Source organism: Embiotoca jacksoni, unplaced genomic scaffold (genome assembly GCF_022577435.1).
Source record: "Embiotoca jacksoni isolate LCO1_2020_lvr unplaced genomic scaffold, fEmbJac1.0.p SCAF_15, whole genome shotgun sequence".
Taxonomy (NCBI): Eukaryota; Metazoa; Chordata; class Actinopteri; family Embiotocidae; genus Embiotoca; species Embiotoca jacksoni.
Window position 1 is genome coordinate 10,312,723 of NW_027185285.1, and position 18,553 is coordinate 10,331,275.

At 41.8% G+C, this 18,553-nt stretch overlaps 2 protein-coding genes across 2 annotated transcripts in view; one reads left to right on the forward strand and one right to left on the reverse strand.

Moving 5' to 3' along the window:
* The first annotated feature begins 83 nt into the window (after positions 1-83).
* On the forward strand, positions 84-8,021 carry LOC138198194 (CD9 antigen). The gene is made up of 9 exons (XM_069149463.1): positions 84-197; positions 493-587; positions 1,609-1,714; positions 1,821-1,918; positions 4,970-5,044; positions 5,156-5,257; positions 6,031-6,126; positions 6,336-6,419; positions 6,969-8,021. The coding sequence occupies exons 2-9, from the start codon at positions 522-524 to the stop codon at positions 7,176-7,178; spliced, it is 837 nt and encodes a 278-aa protein (XP_069005564.1). The 5' UTR covers positions 84-197; positions 493-521; the 3' UTR covers positions 7,179-8,021.
* Positions 7,928-18,553, reverse strand: part of LOC138197816 (uncharacterized) — an 11,316-nt gene continuing 690 nt past the window's right edge. Inside the window, exons 2-14 of the mRNA XM_069148766.1 lie at positions 17,673-17,798; positions 17,329-17,447; positions 16,751-16,922; positions 16,494-16,612; positions 14,624-16,379; positions 14,195-14,305; positions 13,795-13,970; positions 13,494-13,585; positions 11,930-12,060; positions 11,581-11,761; positions 10,275-10,419; positions 10,012-10,081; positions 7,928-7,958 (exon numbers count right to left, since the gene is read on the reverse strand). Coding sequence (XP_069004867.1) covers positions 7,951-7,958; positions 10,012-10,081; positions 10,275-10,419; positions 11,581-11,761; positions 11,930-12,060; positions 13,494-13,585; positions 13,795-13,970; positions 14,195-14,305; positions 14,624-16,379; positions 16,494-16,612; positions 16,751-16,922; positions 17,329-17,447; positions 17,673-17,798 — 3,206 coding nt within the window. The 3' untranslated portion in view covers positions 7,928-7,950. The remainder of the gene's footprint in view (positions 7,959-10,011; positions 10,082-10,274; positions 10,420-11,580; positions 11,762-11,929; positions 12,061-13,493; positions 13,586-13,794; positions 13,971-14,194; positions 14,306-14,623; positions 16,380-16,493; positions 16,613-16,750; positions 16,923-17,328; positions 17,448-17,672; positions 17,799-18,553) is intronic.

Consider the following 18,553-nt stretch of genomic DNA (forward strand, 5'->3'; position numbering starts at 1 on the left):
GGTGCGATGTCCTGTCTGTCACGTCTCCCCGCCAATGAAAAGCCTGAGCGAGGCGACGGAGTACAGTGAGGCTACAAAACGTGCTCGCAGCACAGTGAAGGATTTGGACCCGAGAGAAAAAAAGAAGGACTGACGACTCCGGACGTGCTGTAGCGGACAAGCTGAAAGGGCCCGCCTGAAATCATTTACTAATACAGGTATTTATTTCATTTGGAGCCTATTTCGTGGCCAGGCATTGCTCGAGGCTTTTCCCTCTCCTCTAAAGAGAGAGTTAAACGTTAAAATGTGCCGCCAATTGTTTAATGTGGGAATTTACAGCTGATATATACACGCACACGCACGCACGCACACACACACACACACACACACACACACACACACACACACACACACATATCTGTCCAAACTATTTGTGTATTTTGAATATACGCACATCCTGCGACAGAGCAGGCCGGCTGAAGTGGTGAGGTAATTCGTTTATACACCTTACAGATTTGGTCTCAACAAAACCGCTGTTCAACATGGCAGTAGACGGATGTGGCCTGTTCTGCAAATATATCCTCCTCATTTTCAACATCATCTTCGCGGTAAGTATGGACAATTACGATACTGCGTAGTTTGGGGGGACGGGGGGGACGGAAGGGGAATAAGGGAGGAAGACACACCACGTCTTTCCCATTTAAACGTAAGATGAAGAGGGGGGTGGGAAAAAAAAGAAAGTGTTTTTGCCTCGACATTTAGCCTCATGGTTTCGTTTTTGGAGAATACCAGGTGCCGTTAGTTTAATTTCTGGGTGAACAATACCAGTCAGTGCAGTAAGTTCTGATCCACAAATCTGTTTTCAGACTTTGTATCTCATCTTTGATTTTTGGTGAGATATTGGATCATTTGAACATTTATTGAAATGTGAGAAGTTTGGAGGGGGGGGAAAAAAAATAATACTGCACTGTTAATACCTTATAGACATCTGAAATGTGACCCTGACTACACACTGATTTTTGTAAGATGTCAGAAGACGAACAGGTTGGAAAGCACCAGTTTAATTTTTAACAATGTGTTGTGTTTTAGAAGCTTCTAATTTTATTTATTGTCTCAACTTTTCGTCTTTAAAGTAACTAAAGCTGTCAAATAAATGTAGTGGTGTACAAAATACAATACTTCCCTCTGCGATGTAGTGGAGTGGAATTACAAAGTTTAAACAAATGGAAATATTTAAGAAAAGCACATTAATATTGTCCACTACCTGAGTAAATGTTAAAAAAAAAGAAGTTACTTCCCACCAGTGAATCAACGTGACTGTTAAACATTTCACATGTATTGTCTAAAAAAAAACAGCCAACGGTGTATTTTCTATTTTTGTCTTGAATTATTCTATCTGTCCAACAGCTGGTTTCATGCTGCTGTGCGTGTTTTTTGTTGTTGTTTTTTTTCTGGTCTGGCATGTAGCAAGAGCAACAGGCCACCTTGTATTTAAGTTTAACACAGTTCCCTAAATCTTGAAAATATCACGCTTGAGTCAACCACATGCAAGACTTCACAGTTTCAATAACTGACAGTGTGAAACTTGTTGAACAGCACTTTTGGTGTGGTGTCACTTCCTGTGTGCAGGTGGTGGGATTTGCCTTTCTGGGACTTGGTCTGTGGTTGAGATTCAGCAATAACACCAGAGGAATCTTTGAAATCAGCGACCTCAACTCGAGTGCTTTTGTTATAGGTGGGTGCACGTATTTACAAAGTTGTGTTATTTATTTAAATACAAAAATCGTGAAAATAGGTGTCGCTTCCCATACATATTTAATGACCGATCTTTCATTCATCAGGCGTGACTGTACTGATAACTCTCGGCTCAGTGATGCTGATCGTGGTGGCGTTTGGAGACTACGGGGCGTGCAATGAGAAAAGTTGTGCTCTGCAAGTGGTGAGACTTTTCTTTTTTCTTTTTTTATTTGAACAGTAACTTTCCTCTGAGGTAGGGCTGCAGACAAGTTGTTTCCTGACGGGTATAGTCTGCCTTAAACAATGGACACACTCTTATGAAAATAAACCTCCTGTTTATGTAAAACCATATGAGGGAGCTTCATGTTGAGCTCTATCGTGGCTAATGTTTAGTTTCATTTATTAAAGTGATTAAAAAAAAAAAATTTAAATGACACAGGAAACAGCAAATGTGACAAACTACCACTTATTTCAGGATGTTTTAAATCATCACTGATACAGTCCACTAGTGATCTCCCAGGGCAACAAGGCAGTCATTTTAACATTATCTTTCTGCATTATTAGTGCTGTGCTTGCAATGTCAAGCAACTTACAAAAGTTGGCCATGAGCCAGATTTCTAAAGTGTTCTTACAAGAGGTGGCATCACTTAATAAATAAACCACTGCTGTCCTCACTCTGCCTGTTCATGAAGTAAAACGTTAGACAATCAAAGATTTATTCGTAAACTTGTAAGACTGAAATATCTTGCCGCGATTAAAAGTCAAGGTGACATTGTTTAATTAAACAGTCCTGCGGTGTTTCACAGCAGCTCGTGGGTGAAATATTAAAGCAGACAGAACAGTGTATTAATCATTTTAAAACCAAGAAACAAGGAAAACAAAAAGCTGCAAACATACTTATTTGAGTGTGAATCTTAGATTTGTCACGCAGAAGAGACACTAGTTCACATGCACCTTTAAACACACAAGCACACACAAACTTTTCATCCCTTTAAGGTCCGACTAACAAACAGGCAGCAGCATAATGAAATAACTTTGTGTATGAGAATGTTATTATTCAACATTAAAGGATGAAAACTATCCTCTCATGAACCTCACACAACTTCCACAGGTTGACATGAACATGGGCATTTAAGAACTTGGTCACAACAAGTAATGAGGGAAGGGAAACTACCTGACATCCCCACCACGATTATGTGCGCGCACAAGAGATATAGCTGTAAAGATTCTCAGTCATTCAGATCATGGCCTGTTTAAGTATTATCCAAAGCCCCACTCAGACCCATCGTCAGTAGCATCAACGTGCTTGCCTACAACATTGCCAAAAATCAAAGCGAAGAATAAAACTGATGAAACTACGGGATCTTACGATATCGCATCTCTCTTCACTCGGTCTCACAGATACGTCTCTGCTGGAGCGCAGCCTGACTACCAACTGTTTGTTTCATATACAGCGAGGGTTTCTACAGACAGAAGCACGGCTCAGCTATGGGCTCACCGGTGTCTCCAATAGTGGACGATCTCCGTATGAAAGACTAGAAAGCAGGGCCCTGATCTCTTTCACAGGAACTCCTCCCAGCCACTGGTTTATGTACGTTAAAGACACCAGCGCCGAGATCAAAACACAGAAAATCGAAGCCTTCACGGAGCACATCAAAGCAGTGGACAGCAACATCAAGTTCACCCTTGAGGATGTCAGAGGAAATAGTCTAGTTGTCTTTGACTGTGCGATGGACAATGAAGGTGATAGAAGCATCAACATGGAAGTACGCAGACAAGCCCCAAACACAAATCAATATTTCCTCTGATCCTCACCACCCACTGCAGTACAAGCTGGGGGTTATCAAAACTACACCACAGAGGGAAAGGAGGAGGAAAAAAAACCCATCAGTGAAGCACTTAAAACATGTGGTTACCCAAACTGGGCTTTCACCAAAACCTAGTAAAGATACAGGACAGACGGAGAGGAAAACCACAATAAATGGAACAACTTTGTTATTCCAGAAGCATAAAACACCCAGACATAAGCAGAGTAATGTAGTGTACGCACCTGAATGCGGCAATGGCTGCCCGGACTTGTATATTAGGGAAACAAAACAACCACTTAAAAAGCATATGGCGCAACACGGCAGAGCCAACTCCTCAGGTCAGGACTCAGCAGTCCACCCACATCTGAAGGACAAGGGACACTCATTTAAGGACAGCAGTGTACACATGGTGACCAGGGAAGACCAAAGGTTTGAAAGAAGCCTTTTATGTCAAACTGGAAGGACCATCTTAACATCGATGACACCACTTATCATCCATTTACAAAGCAGTCCTAAGATCCCTCCCCAGGAAGCTGAACATCAATTTAGACTCGCACGATGGCTGGGTGGGTCAACTACTCACATGTTACCTCGGCAACTCTCAAGAGTGTTCACGGGCCCACAAGAGGTTAAAACGCTGGGACACTCCACCTGCGAGAACTGAAGAAGCCTTGACTTCTAGCGGCATCAAAACGGTCTCCGTTTCATGTTGAGAAACCCCCACACAACACACCGGGAGGAGATGAATGGATGCGAGGGAGGAATGGGGAATGTAAGGAGATCCTTTAGTTCCATATAACTCTGCCTCGGGTGAAATCTCTGAATCTTTGGGATTTGACCATCATCTTTATTTGGCACCCAGCTGCATCTTGCTGTCATTCAGCGTACTATCTGCATTTTTCTCCCCCAAAACTCTGAAATTAATTCTCTAATTATTTCCAGATAAATGGCATTTTCCCATTTTTGATGTCATAGACCAGTCTGTGTTCTTGTGGCGAAGTTGAGAGGCATTCCTTAAGCGTTACATAGTACAAAGGACTGAGAGGGCTTTTTGTGCTGTGGGAACAAACCAGCTACAACACAGTGTAACTGGAAACACAACAATATTGAGACTTCAGCACTGCAGGCTGTCAGAAGAGCAAAACAAAACTGTCATGACTCGTATTAACAGAGATTACATTACATTTGACCTTTTATGGTAGACACAAACTTTGATAGCTCATTGAGGTATAAGTATTTAGTTTTAAAATACATGAAATGTCCTCTTGTATGTAAATGCAGTGGTGCGATACTAAGTGTGCTTCCTCTATCCTTATTCTAATGCACTTGCACAACACATGAAGAAATTGGCAGAACAGGTGCTGTTTGTTTCCTTCCTGTTCCTGTGTGAACAACCACTTATATTAAAGCATTAAAAGGTAACTGATCTCTTCCTGTCCCTCCAGTTCTGCGGTCTTCTGGCCTTCCTGGCTACGATTGAAATCATCTGTGGAGTGCTGGCTTATTCCAGGAGTGATGAGGTGAGGCCAAACTGAAAAGAAGGGGAGGAACAGCAAAATGGGATGAAAAACAATTCAAATGTATAGATATCTCTAACCAATGATTATATGTTTTTAATTTTCCTTTTTAAGGTCGGACTGAGAATCGCAGAGTTCTACACCAGCATGTACGCTCTGTATGTGGGCAGTGGAGACCCAGCCATCGCTGTCACTCTCACATTCATCCACACCACGGTGAGCACAAACTAAAGGCACAGTTTGACTCAACTGTTTTTACTTAAGAGTTGTGTGTCTTGTTTATTTAGTGTTCTTTTTGACTTTTCAAAGTCATTATCGTAAAATTATATTTTGTTGTAATTCTATAATTCGATTTTTTTTTTAAATTTTTTTTTTAAATGTGATTGAACCGTGCCCCTTTCACACAGAATTTTTTTTCCTGACCCTTTATTATGTCGGTCATTTTTTTTTACAGACACTTATTGACTCAAAACTGTAAACAAGCTTTTTGCTGAGTAATAACTCAGAACCTCTCATTTAACTTGTTACAAGTCTGTGCAGCCTTGATAAGGTATTTAAAGGACACGCCAGTTTTACTCTCTGGAATAGATTTTATATTTACAACAGCAGCTAAGTTAGTTGATTTCAACTTTCTTGTTGCTCAAGCCAACAGTAGCTAACTGGCTAAATGTGGTTGCCGTTGTTGAGCCAGATTCAGAGAGGCGTGTTCGTGAGACTGGCTGTCAGGGGAAAGCAGCATCACTGTCAGGAAAAATAATGCCATGAAACAGAAAGTGTTATCACAGTATAAAAAGCCGCATTAAATAAAGTTGTTACTGAGACGGAATGCCATTATAAAATAAGAACGTTTTTTTAAAAGGAAATCTATTGAATAATAAAAAAAAAAAAGTTGTTGTTCAACTCTTTGGCATTTATTTAGTATTGAACACTGATATATCGATGAGGCTTCCTTGTGTGTTTCTAATCTCCCTCCTCTGCCTGCTCCGTAGCTTCACTGCTGTGGAGTGACCGGCATCTCGCTGATTGAGATCGCTAAAAAGACCTGTCCCAAACCAGATGGTTTCATGGAGAAGATCATTATGCCTGTAAGTCGGTGCCAAGAAGTGAAGCTGTCTTAATGACGCCAGCAGCGGTACTGTGTGTGTGTGATGAATAGCAGGGTTTGACTCTTATACGAGTGGTCGTCATGAGTTCACTCCGCTCCTACGACTGCAAATGTTAACTGTATTATTTTGTAAACTCCGGGTTAACTCCAGTATACCGTGTGCTCACAGTCTCTTCTGTCTCCCTAAAGTCCTGTCCTGGGATCATCACAAACGTCTTTGACAGCAAAGCACCACTGGTGTTGGGCATCTTCCTTGGAACTGGAGCTCTTTTGGTAAGCTAATGCTGCACATTTCTATACTCAAACACAATAGATAAAGTTTTGCCTGAAGAATGAAACAGTTTTTTTGCATTTTAAAATATTCCTCTGCCTTTTGTATTTGGAATCACACGCTGACTTTAAGCCAAAAACTGGCCCATTCCCTCAGAACGCACCTCAGTTCATCATAGTGGTGAATTAACACCACAAATTAAGGATGGAGACAAATCCTACATACTAATGGATCCTTATTTTTCATTTTACATCCTAAAATCCAATTCGGTGTTTTTAGATTGAAATAATTAGCACAAAGTCTAATTATCAGTCTAAACATAAAACTGAGGGTACAGACTGACTGATCTGGGGACAGCAGAGGCAATAGCTGGCATTATATAGCCTATTGATAAGCTTACGTTTGTCTTTTCCTACGGTCATGAATAAGTTAAAGTCTGAGCTCTAATAAGTCTGCAACCCTCTGTCTCTCCTGATCAATGCTCCTCCCTCCTGCCTTACTTTAACATTGTTTTTCTTGTTTTTCATCCTCCCCATCATTGCTCCCCAAAGATCATAGCTCTCATTTGCAGCGCCATCCTCAATAAACAGATCGGTGTGTCCGCCTCATCGCCTCAGTACATTATCCTGACTCACTCCACTACTGCCGTGGCTAGCCTTCCGCCACTTCAGCACGAGTGTGTCTCCACCTCCTTCCCTGACCAGGAGCCAGTCGTCTTCACCCCTCTCACAGTGGCCAACATCCCCGTGGCTCAGGCTTAGTGCGCTCTCTGCAGTGTTCACGCTCACCGTTGTGCCGTCTTGATTCTGCTCCACTTTGCTCTGGCATAGGAGATAACCAATTCAAAGAATTTCTCTGTGTGATCGCTGCAGTGGGCTGAAGGCACCCTTTAAAGGAAAAATCCACCCCAAAACACCTAAAAATGTTCTAACGACATCGCTCTAACTGCTGAAACTGTTGGGTCATTGGTGTATTTTTCTATTTCCCACCAATAATTCGCCTAATGCGTTTTTTCAATCACAGCCAAAGTGGGTGAATTAACAGCAGTCACCCTTTAAATCAAAGGGCTCCTATTGAGCTGATACTTTTTCTTACACTTTTAACAATCATGCAACAATCCCTTTACTTTAAGCTGGAAATGATTTTCCTTTATTGTTCTGATGATCACCCCATCCCCCTCTGCCCCAAAAACTCATTACAGCCTTTTCTTTTCCTTTGGTATCTGCAACTTGAAATCAACAGTTACAACACCAACACGGTTGGATTTGTCCTTTAAGTGCCTACTTATCCCTCACAGAAAATTGCACCCGTTTCAGTTTCACACCAGCTCTTTTCTTTTCCTTTCCTGTGGCTGCGCATAGATCGATAGCAGGGGCTGGGACGAGTGGCTAACTCGTTTCTGTGGCTTGTTTAGTCCTGGGAGGCGATAAGGATGCAGGTTGTTCTCTGCACAGCTCTTTGTTCCATCCATCCTCTTTACTTCCCCTCCTCCTTCTGTGTCTGCATGACAGATTACTGCCCTGGTCTGCACCATTATCCTCCTGAAACAGATCAAGAAAGGCCATCAGGAGACCACGGCGTACTATTCGTCTGTGTACTAAGGAGAGGAGGAATGGGGCTTTCCAACCCTTCCCCTCCTCATCAACAAGACCATCGCTGGAGACTCAACCAGATCTTCCTCTGTGTATGACCTATTGATTACAGTTTTGGAACCATCACCGTGGTAAAATGCATATTTACATCCGATAACATTACATCTCGACGACTTGAGAAAATGAGGAAACAAATACAGGCTCCGTTAGCCTGACGGGCCTCTAAATTATACATTACGTAATCTGAGAATGACGACATTTACTAACATTGATCTGGCAACTTCCACATGTCTGTTTCACATTATATTCTTTATAATAAAATAGTGTTCTGTAGCATTACGACAGCAGCTTTTTTTTTTTTTTTTTTTCTTTTTGTCTGTTGCTACTCTCTGGGCCAATGGCAAATATTGCTGATTAAAAAGGTAAAAGGGATCATTTTCTTTGAAATTCATAAACTCTTTCGTAAGCTTTTAACATAGGTGAGGTCCATTTCCTACTGTTTTCATTACTTTCTTGTTCTATACTCAAAAGGTATGATGTTATGTTGGTACACTGGATTCATTTTTTGCAATAATTTTGTAACACGCGTATTCCATTTAATTTCTTCTATTTATGATGTGTGTCCAGAGGGCCACAGGATTGGCCGGAAAATAAAGTTGAGGACCCTCTTGAGAAAAATAGTCTTCAGGCTTTTCCCCGGTCATTATGCTACATTTTAGGCTGTTGCACTGATTGTAGAAACATTTGAAAAGCTTTCGAGCAGTAAACCATTAAGTGCTGCCTTTCTGCAATCGCTGGTTTTATACTGAGGAGAAAAAAACCTATTGCCATTAAACTAAAGTGAAACCATTCATTCCTTCAGTTTCCCGTTCCATTAAAAGTTTCTGTGACCAAATAAACGTACATCGTGTGTCCCGTTGAGAAAGCAAACAACTGAATGCCTTGAATTTCTTGTGTGTTGCTTGTTTTCCATCTCTACTCCGTAGTACTATTGCTTTGCACTATATTGTTATGTTCACCATTTTAGAACTAACTATTCTTTAGAAGGTTGTACCTGTGTATTATTTCCATAAAATGACAAAAACAAGTTGCAGTTGTGTGAAAGTGTCTTTATTTCATTGCTCACACATCAGTGTTTGGACCTGCGAGGGAAAAATAAGTTATTGTAGTGATGTACGAGTCCTCCAGACTGCGAGGCCAAACCTCGTAAATCAAACCTTTTCCCACAGGTTGTCATGTTTTCACCATTTCAGTTTTCTTAAGACTTGGTTGTGTTGAACTTTTGCTGTATTGTGGCAGTTGAAGTTTTTTTTTTTTTTTTTTAAATATCATGACTTTATTTCAGAAAAGTATCACTCCACAACATAGTGTACTGAAAGAAGTTTATCTGCACTGAAAAAGATGAATTGTTGGTTGTGGCTGTTTGTAGTGTTTATATACGTTCACCAAGCACTTCATCATGAACACCTGTACATTTGCTTATTCATGCAATTACACACACATCCAATCATGTGTCAGAGGTTCAGTGCATGAAATCACGCAGATGCAGGTCTGTGGCTCCTGAAAGTGTTCATGTTAAACATAATGGGGACAAATGTGATGTTAGCGACTGACTGATCGATGCCAGACGGGTTGGTTCGAGTACAAAAAGTCATATGAACCTAGTTTCAGGAACATGACCATGCTTTTCACTGAATCCAGTGGAAAAGCATTGGGATGTGGTAGAACAGAGTTGCAGCAGCATGAATGTGCAAGTGACCAGAAATAACCGGGTGCAACCATTTTGACTGAGGCCAGACTCAAAAGAACGTTGTCAAAATCTTGTAAAACCCTTTGCCAAAGAAGTGAGGCTGTTTTGAGAGCAAATGGGGGCCCAGTTATTATGGCCTTCCTAGTAAAGTGCTCAGTGAGTGTATGCGGGGATTTTCTGGATCCCACACGTTTGTAAATCATAATGAATATATTTATAAATCCTTTCTCACTTTCTCCTTTATGATCTTACCTTTGAGGCAGCTCACAGTACAGTCGCCACCCGCAGCAGAGCACACTTCTGTCAGGCACAAGAAGTAGATCTGAGTGAGGGGAGGAAAAAAAAAACATTGGTGAAATGGTTTAACTACATAAATACAGAAATCCTGGAATGTTTTTCATTGGGTGGGAGAGTTGACTTTTCTTTACTGGGCTTGAACTGGAATGCAGAACATTGTCACAAGCACAGCAGTATATTTGCGTGTTTGAGTGTTTGTAAGTGTGCGTGTTAGGTACCTCTGGGTCCTCCAGGAAAGAGTATCCTCCAGCTCTGGAGTGGGAATTTTCCACGGGAAGAGATAAGAAGCTGGACATTTTGATCTTCCAGATGTGCTGGGAGTGCGGGGAGGAGAGCAGCTGGGAAATACCTTGGCTGGAACAGCTGCGCAACGAATTGACATGAAAAAGATTTCCCGTTTGTGGTTCGAGGCTGCAAGTTTGAACATTCTAAAATACAATAGTGTTCACAAAATAAAATGTCAAATATATAAAGTTTTACGATGTAAACTTCTTTCTAGTGGCTCTAGAGAAAAGGTGATGAGATATATACATCAAAACAGTATGAGCATACAAGTACCCTGTCAATTAAATGGTAACTGGCTGATTGAATTATGGGTAAGATTTCTCTAGAAGAAGGATTCATGCTCGAGAGATCATTTATCTTCACCATATCCTTTTATGAGATTTTTTTTTTTTTTTTTACTCTGACAGTGTAATTGTTGGTTTATGGGTAAACTACGCTACATTTTATACTGACACAGTCAGATTAATGATCATGGTACCTTTAATTCCTGCTGTGACTTGGCTGCATAACATGTAAATTTGATGAAGAAAGAGAAGCCCCTTTGTCTTGGCTATGTTTTTGTGTGATGAATATCTCTCACATTCTCATTGGTCGGTGTCATTAAGCTTAAAACTGATTTCTGTGTGAGACGAGGTGAAAAAAAAAGATATTCTCATGAGGAATCCCAGAAGTAGAATTCAGCTCTATGGCCATTGATTTTCCCATTTTCTCCCTGATATTGTGCAGTATGGTCCTGGAATTAGGCCCAGTGATAGAGGATCCCCAGTCCATTTCATTTTTTTCCAGACTTAATGTTAATACAAACTGCATTGGTGCAAGAAGTAGAACAGGTAGTATGCCGACATGTCTTTATGGTTCCTGCAAATGCATGTGAGAATCACAACCACCTAATACAAAAAGACAAAATCCTACCATCAAAGTTAAGAGCTCAATAGGAGTACAAAATACACTAAATCAACAATGTAACAACAAAGTATTAGCCTGCACAGACATTAGACTCTGCACGTTTAATGGAATAAATTTGTCTCTGAGCTCTGCGACTATAAAGCAGCATTCAGAGGTTAGTTTAATGTAACCACCACAGTCAAGAAGTACATAGGCCTGCAGCATCATCCTACAATACTGCAGCAAAATCAGTCCTTATTTACGTGAGTGCCAAGACAACTTGAAATAGAAACAATGATGCAAGATGAATCATGTTAACTGCATTTTTCAAACCTTATCACCGTATGAACATACCCATCATAAACGAGCATCCAACTGGCGTACGGAGCCTGAGTGTAAGCCAGGCAGGAGTGAACCAGCAGCACCAGGTTGGGCTCTGGGGGGTCCGGCAGGCTCACCTCCACATAAACTACTGTGCCTTGCGTGAGGCTGAGAGGCAGGTGAGCCTCAGGGTGGAAGCTGGTGAAGGACGCATCTACAAGCACAAGAATACTGTAACGTTACAAAGTGCCCAGTCTGTTCAGTACAACATACACGGCTAAAGTTCAACTGGAGCTCAGACATCAGCCTGCTGCTTTTGAACACCAGATAAAAATGTCAAGAGGCTCAAGAGCTTTGATGTGGCATTATGGAGAAAAATCACCTGTGGCAATCCTGAGTTGCACAGTGATAGCGGCTGGTGTTGGCTGAATGTGAGGAAGAGGAGGTCGAGCCATCACATGGAAGCTCACTTCACCTGGAGAATCCGGGGAGGAACTACAACCCACCATCAACCTGTAGACAAACACAAGCAGCTGACTGATATGAGACAAAGGGCCATGGATACACATTTAACAACACAGTGGATGCAGAGGACATGAACATCTGAAAATAAACTAAGCATGTAGTTTAACAGTAAATATTTCTTTTATAAATGTTAATAGTATTTTGTTTCGTGTGTCAGCCTGTATTTCTCACTGGCTCAGCAGGCAGATGTCTCTCTGTTGGTGTTTTGTCAGCTGCTGCTGCTGCTTTAAATGATTGCCGTGTTTTTGAGAATTAACTGAAGACAACTGGACTTGTTTTAAGGTTCTTTAAGATGTTTCACCCCTCAAACAACAGGTGTTAATGAACCCATAAAAGGTTCAAAGCCTGGGACTCCTCAGGAGTCAGTTCGACCTGAAGAAGCCTTTCAGATGAAACTTATTAAAGAATCTCAAGCAAGTCCAGCAGCATTTAAATGATACTTCGAAATACTATGCAGGGACGAACGAGAAAATTAACAGACAATTACTGTCGTGGAATGTCCTGACCGAGACATCGACTTTAAGACTGATCTGTCGTTCATTGTCTTTCACCTCCTAATGAACAAAAACAGCCTTTGTGCGTTTTAATTGGGTTTTTAGTAAACTTTTGTAATTAATTAAATTCAGTATTTAGATTTTCTAATTTCCCAATGAACCTGTTAAAGTCTGTAAACCTGCCTGCTGTGTTTCTTATTGTGTTTGGGTTTATGCCTCTAATCACAAAATAAACACATGCTGGAATCAGCTATTATCCGAGCTTTAGATTTGGATATTGCTGGGAAGTGGAGTTAATGTGGTATGCAAATTTTACTCTGTGCAAAACAAAAACTGACACATTTTAGCCATAAGCCATCAACAGTGTAAAAAATAATGGACATAAAAAAACAAAAAACACATGAAACCATTTAGAGACATCCTTTCAGCGGTTTATGAGAGTTGCTGAGAAGCTGTCCCTCATGGACCCCTGTAGAGGATTTACAAGTATCTGGTCAAGTAATTGCTTCAGCTGCACTGTGAGTGAGAAAATAGAACCGATTTGATCACAAACGGAAATAACGATCCCAAAGCAGTTGGAATAATTTACACTGCACAGAACAAAATGACAGCAAAAGCCACTCAAATGATCAAAATGCTTTTAAAACAATTAGAGTGTCTAACGCCTACAACTCCTTTGAACACTGATCAAAGACCTGCCACTGGTATCCAGCAAAGAGAAGGATGATAAAACAAAGTTACTGCTACAAGCTTGTTTGCAATGCAAATATTTAACTTCATAGTCGACTGGAATTTCCCCTGCGAGGATAACAAACCATACTACTGGGATGGTGACATAATACTGTCCTCTGAAATAACATGAATATCTTCCTCTGAAGAGAACACGCATGTAAAAACAAAAGCTTCATATTAACATCAATGACATACCTGACAGGAGCATCCTCATGTGCAGAACTGCGGTCATGGTGGGAATGGAAACTTTGGACCTCCAAAAGATGAACTACAGTCTGACCAAACATCTAACAAAGATATGACATTGTTTACATGATTTCAGAAAGAACAAGACCGATGCATGCGTCTCAAGTTAGCTGCAGAAGTGAGGCCAAATCTATAGCATTGTTCTGCTGAGTCACGTTAAAGTGGAATAACCGTCACAAAGCTTTAGCACGGTGGCTGCCTGCCCTTTTTGGAATCTACGTTACGCGATACACATAGAAGTATACCTTACATGTTTGTTTACTCCGCAGCCCTCCAGGGGCACCATGTAGATGTCGAGGTCAGAGGTCAGCCTCCGCAGCGCGCAGGACACATTTCTGTCCTCAGAGGAATGAGCAGGAGGGGCCACAGTGGGCTCTATCAGCGAGTCAGGCACCACAAAGACTAAATACTGCCCCACTGTGCAGACTGTTGGGTCAGAGAGACACATGAAGTCATTCCTGAATGTTGTTTTAATATCTAACACAGGAAGAAAAAACAACAACCTTGAAAGCAACTGTAATCGGTGATCATAAACTGTTGGGCGTCGGCTCATAGCATGAAAGTCTATAATCCAATTTTCAGGTTTTCTTTATTGTCGATTCATGTGTGTCAGACAAGTGGTGACAGGATTTGTTTTGGGAGAGACTCACCCTTTGGACGGTATGAACAGCAACCCAAAGAGTTACTGCAGTCAACATCTGACACAGGTCCAAGGCCGCAGGGTGAGGCAGAGAGAGTGTATGTGTTGGCCTTGAGGTGATCTGAGAGTACACAAAGAGAGCAGGGATAGTTATAATAGAACGGTTGTATTCAGCAGCAGGAGAGAGGCCGGATGGATTTAATCCAGTAAACCAGGTCTTATGGGTGTCTGGTTTCAACCACATACGTTAACTTTAGCCTGGCAGGACTTTGTCTGCCCCCTTGTGGTGAAAAAAGTCACAACACTATATGTCCATGTCTGCACCAAAACATTTCAACTCGCTCAAAGAGACACAATTATGAACACATGAGAAAAGGTAAAAGAAAAGAAAAAGAACATAAATTATTAACATAATGAATGAATGAATTTGACCTTTTACCTCTTATTTCATTGTCCAGCTTCTCTTTTGCTTCTTCTCCTCCAGGTTGCCAGAAAGGATTATATAGATGTTGCCGAGTAATGTATTGGGAATACAGGCAATGAAAGGGATTGTCCTGGAGATATCCTGCCTCAGCAGCATGAGGAAACCACTCCATTCTGATATGGTCAAAGCCTGAGGGAAGCTCAGATTCAGACTCCGAGGATGCTTTTTCAGACTCCTTGCTGTCTGTAGGATGCAGTTCCTGGTTGTCTGTGGGCGCTTGAAGATGGTAGACGGGGTAGTAATAATAGTAAGGGTGTAGCACTGCATGTTGAGTATCATACACTGATTCTGTGGGTGAGTTCGAGGTTTGATGCTTGTGATAGGATGGCGAGGAAGACGCTTGAAGCAGGGGGTCTGGGGTTTCGGATGGAGTCGGAGACGCGTGGTTGTCTGCACCGAGCCAACCCTCGTATCCATAATACATCTGGTAGTAGTAGTCATAATAAGGGTGGTAGTAGTAGTACTGGTAATAATTAGGGTTGTAGATAAATGCTGGAGTTGGGAGAGAGGGTTGATCGGGAGGAGGAACTTCAACAGGGTCTCGTCCATCGCTTTGAGAAGATTGAGGCTGCAGTGCAGGTGTCTCGGAGGCGGAGCCTCTCTTAAAGGCATCCAGCTCTGGCTTCATGTTATCATCAGACAAAAATGGATGTTTGATCCTTTCTGGTCTGGATGTTTCCACGTTAATAGCTTTATCTGCGTTTGTCTCATCTATGTGGGGATTCACGCCGCGTTCGTCGTGAACAGGAAGTGCTGGTGAATGAGAAAGTGAGCTACTATCAGACAAATTTGTTTTGGTAGTGACGTCGGGATGAAAAAGAAGCGATATTTTAGCCTCGCCCCGAGCGATAGGTGGCAAGTAATAGAAGTAGTGGTAAGGTAAAGGCTGAGGAGGTCGAGGTGCATGATGGACAGGGGCTTTGTCGGCAAATTTAGGATCTGTTGTTGGGAGGATGTATGGGTGAGAGGTAGACTCAGCCACAGGTGAATTAAGACCCTCAGACTGTTGGATGTTGGGGGGCAACAGTGGAAAATCATGGTTAGGAGAATCAGTTGAAGACAGGTCCTCAGAAGCCTCTGGACCTGGATCATGGTTTTGAGGTGTGCCAGGAAGAGGGATTTTGGGGTGATGGTAGTAATGGTAGTACGGATTGAAATCGTGTCTCGGAGGCTGGAAGTGAGGAGCTTCAACCTGAGCTGCGTAGCCTGTAGGAGTGCCGCTGAGCTTCTGAGAGAGATCTAACACAGGAGTTTCCTGATTTTGCCTTTTAATTTCTTGCTGTTGATCTGGGTACACCTGACTTGAATCCTCCATTTCTCCTCTTGATGACAGAGAACTGCGGATGGTGAAGTGCTCGTATGGCTCCCTGAGAGGAGTCCGGTGTGTCCTGTAGTCCTGCTGTGAAGCAAGTGTCGGCTCGGGAGTCAAAGAGAGAGGAGTGGGACGGTTATATGAATCGTGTCCTTTAGAACGAACATAATTGTGGATATAAGTAGGGTGGGGATGGTAAGGTGGAGCCAGGTAGAAAGGTGGGGCCCACGGAAAAGGCTTCAGGGATCCTATAGGGGGTTTTGTTGCCCTCCTGGTTAGATGAGGAGGGCCGTCGACCGCAGGCTGATCGATAACGGAGAGTTGATCAGGTGGAGACACCGGACAGGCCAGTTTGAAGATATTCTTCCCTATTTGAAGAGAAAGTGTGTATTTTCCATTCTGTAAAAAGACCAGAAGTTTTCTTTGGGAGACTTTATGGAAAATACCACATTCAGTTTTGCAGCACAATCCCAATCAAAGTCTGTCTCATTAACAGTAACTTCTGACATTCACCTTTACTGAGATGCCACACGAAATAAACGGAGCAGCGATTACAGTTTCTCCACCCTGTTTGTCCAAAGTGTAGCCACACTGCTCGGCCAACAGCTCCAAAAGGGTCCACTGTCCTCTCACTGTGGTGGGATGGAAAAAAAACCCCCCAAAAAACACCAACAACCATCATAGCTTAATTCAAAAGTCTGAAAAAACATAGAGTTAAGACAATAACGCAAGTGTTTTCTGATGCTAACAGAAGGAAAGGTGAAATTGACCATTTATCTTGTGCTCCTCCGCAGCAGACAGTCCTCGTACTCTGACAGTCATACCGTACGGGGAGCAGCAGAGGGAGGACGGCCCCGCGGCCTCAGGACTGATCCGAGACACTGGACAAGACATCTTGACCGGAGTCCCCCTCCACAGCAGAGGTAACGCGTAGCCGTCATCCTGAATAAAAACATTTTAACAGCACTTTTACTGCCTTCAGCCGACAACATTTAACATCCATTAGAGAAGCCGCGTCTACGATTAAGAAACAAGTGTTTATCATTAAAAAAACATTAAAAACGTGAGTCAACCATCGCTGAAAGTCCCTAACTATATTTTGTCAAGATGACATGAAAGTGAGTCATTCCAGTTAAATCGCATGATTCATCTCCACTCTGTTAAAAAAAACAAAAAACAGAAGCAGGAAGGCAGGATTGGAAATCAGACAAGGAGGTAAGTTTAGCAGATTTTCCACATATTTGACCCTCAGAAATGTGCAGCGAGCCGAGCCAGCACAGGCTAGTTAAACTTAACTGTGTATTTGCAACGGATATACTGTAGTACATTTCCTGTTTGGATCCCGCACCTCTTGAGTGACATGGCAGGCATCGTACCGAGCCATCAGAATGAGGTCTCTCCACGTGGTCTGAACAGAGTAACCACACTGTGGCGGCAGCAGGGACAGGGGCACCGAGGACTCGTTTGCTGAGGCACGAATAGACACCAATACAAAACCTTAATTTTACTCTTATGAGGGAAAAAAAAAAAAAGTTATACAAGTTACTTTTATATAAAAGAAAATGATCTGTCAAAAATGGAAAATCCAAGGCTGCTCTGTAGAGTGTATCTCGAAGTTCAAATTCAAGCGCTTGATCACGCGTCACGGGTATAAAGCTGGAGTGTTTATATACAGTTAAGGCGTAGCTTCACCTCGGTCCAGCAGTAGTTGTACAGATCGTCTCCTCCTGACAGTTAGGGTCATGGCGTGGTCTCCACACTCCACCACGGGCTGCAGCTTCTGCCAGCTCTCCGCTGAGCTGCCGACCCTCACCTGGTCTGGTAAACAAAAACAAAGCACCTCAGAGAGTACAGTGTGAGTGTAGGAATTTTAGTGGAACATAAAGCAGTAGTTGCCGCTCTCAGTGGAGGAATCATCGACTGAAACTTCAGACTGAAAGGAAAAAAAAAAAAAAAAAAAAAAAAAAAACATACTGAGCACTCCCAGCATACTGAGGTTGGTCTTTGATGTAGTTCACTGGTGAATATTAAAATCACACAACAGAAGTGGAAAAACACGTGTTTTGATAAAACCATTTTCCCACCTCACACCATAATGTCAAACCATCATGTATATCGTAAAAAGTGAATTTATAGGAGCTGAAATTATTAGTCTATTAGTTAAATCAACAAAAAATGTATTGCAAACTCGTTTTTATGATCGATTGATTGTTTTGAGACATTTTAAATGAAAAAAAAAAAAATCCTAATATTCTGTGATTCCAGTTTTTCAAATACGAATATTTTCTGGTCTCTTTAGCCTTACATGAAAATAAATCTAATATATTTTGGTTAATAGCTGGTCAGGACAAAACATAACATTTAAGACTGTATGTTGGGCTTTGGGAAACATTGGTCAACCATATTCAGACATTTCAAATACCAAACATCTGATCGATTGATCAAAAATAATTGGCAGATTAATCAATAACGGAAAATGACAGTTAGTTGCAGCTCTAAAATTGTAAAGAAAAGGCCATCTTTCAGCTGGAAGATACACAGGCGATTTGAGAGCGCATTTTCTTCATCTTTCT